The sequence below is a fragment of the Ixodes scapularis genome, unplaced genomic scaffold (genome assembly GCF_016920785.2).
Source record: "Ixodes scapularis isolate PalLabHiFi unplaced genomic scaffold, ASM1692078v2 PGA_scaffold5__190_contigs__length_132052651, whole genome shotgun sequence".
In the NCBI taxonomy this organism is placed as follows: domain Eukaryota; kingdom Metazoa; phylum Arthropoda; class Arachnida; order Ixodida; family Ixodidae; genus Ixodes; species Ixodes scapularis.
In genome coordinates, this window is record NW_024609880.1 from 18,544,969 (window position 1) to 18,546,091 (window position 1,123).

Here is a 1,123-nt window from a genome sequence, read left to right on the forward strand (position 1 = left end):
AGAAAGTCACGAGGGAAATTTTAAGTATACCCAGAATTACACACTGTCACATTTACGAACTGCCTCGTATACCATCATATATCCCCACCCGCTTCTACGTCACCGAGTTGCTCCTTCGGAGGGTTGCAATGCAAGCGGTCATAGTTTACATACGAATGCGAGTAAACCTATGGATACGCGAGCGAACCCCAAGCCGCACCCGACGCTCGTACCGAAGCACCTCTCCTTATCCCAAAGACTGAGCCCTTAGCCCCACGCGCTCTCCATCCCGATCTCGTGGCGGTAAAAAGGCCCTGAAACCGATCATCTTTTACGAGCTGCCTCCATGGCTACCGACAAGTGGGCGCGACTGTCGGTCGCCTTCACCCTGCTCGCAATCTTGCTGAGCTGCACCGTGGGCACGTCGCAGGCGGCGACAGTCGCTAGGCCTAGTCCCCGGGTGGTGCGGACAAAGTACGGACAACTGCGGGGTAAGATTGTGACGCCCAGTGCCCGCTACGGGGCCCACCTGCCCCCCGTCGAGGTGTTCATGGGAGTGCCGTACGTGAGTCCCCCGCTAGGGACCCTGCGATTCATGCCTCCGGTCAACTCGCCGCACTGGGACGACGTCCGCGTGGCCGACGTTCCGGGGCCGGCGTGTCCGCAGCGGCTGCCGGACTTCCTGAAGAACGACAGCGCGACGGCGGCCGCGGCCGCCAAGATGCCCTCAGGGAGGCTTGACCAACTTAGGAGACTGGCTCAGGCATCGCTGGGCAACACGAGCGAGGACTGCCTGCACCTCAACATCTACACACCGGCGTCAGGTCAGTCAGTGCGCACGCTCGAAGTAGGGCCCCGGTGAACAGATTATCTGATTCAATTCAAGGGAATGACCCGTGATGGAGCGCTCACTTGTCAGTCGTGCAGATATATGATATAGGGGGAATTCGCTGGCGGCCATGGCTGTGTCGCGACTGCAGAGGCCGTGCTGACGGCGACTTTCTACAGCTCCTTTTTAACGTGCATTCCACATCATCAAGATTACGGATCATAGCAGACTATTAATATATGAGCTCGTTCTTAGCATGCACAAATATGACGTCCAGTGAATACCCCCTGTACTGGCATTCACCTTAAGCGCAAG

At 57.5% G+C, this 1,123-nt stretch overlaps 1 protein-coding gene across 1 annotated transcript; it reads left to right on the forward strand.

Moving 5' to 3' along the window:
- The first annotated feature begins 325 nt into the window (after positions 1–325).
- LOC120848833 (carboxylesterase 1F) lies at positions 326–841 on the forward strand. The gene has a single exon (XM_040220875.1). It carries the CDS (start codon positions 326–328, stop codon positions 839–841), a length of 516 nt encoding a protein of 171 aa, XP_040076809.1.
- Positions 842–1,123: the final 282 nt, after the last annotated feature.

Excerpts from the sequence above, each read along its gene's own strand:
- LOC120848833 (XM_040220875.1), top strand. The coding sequence starts at position 326 with ATGGCTACCGACAAGTGGGCGCGACTGTCGGTCGCCTTCACCCTGCTC.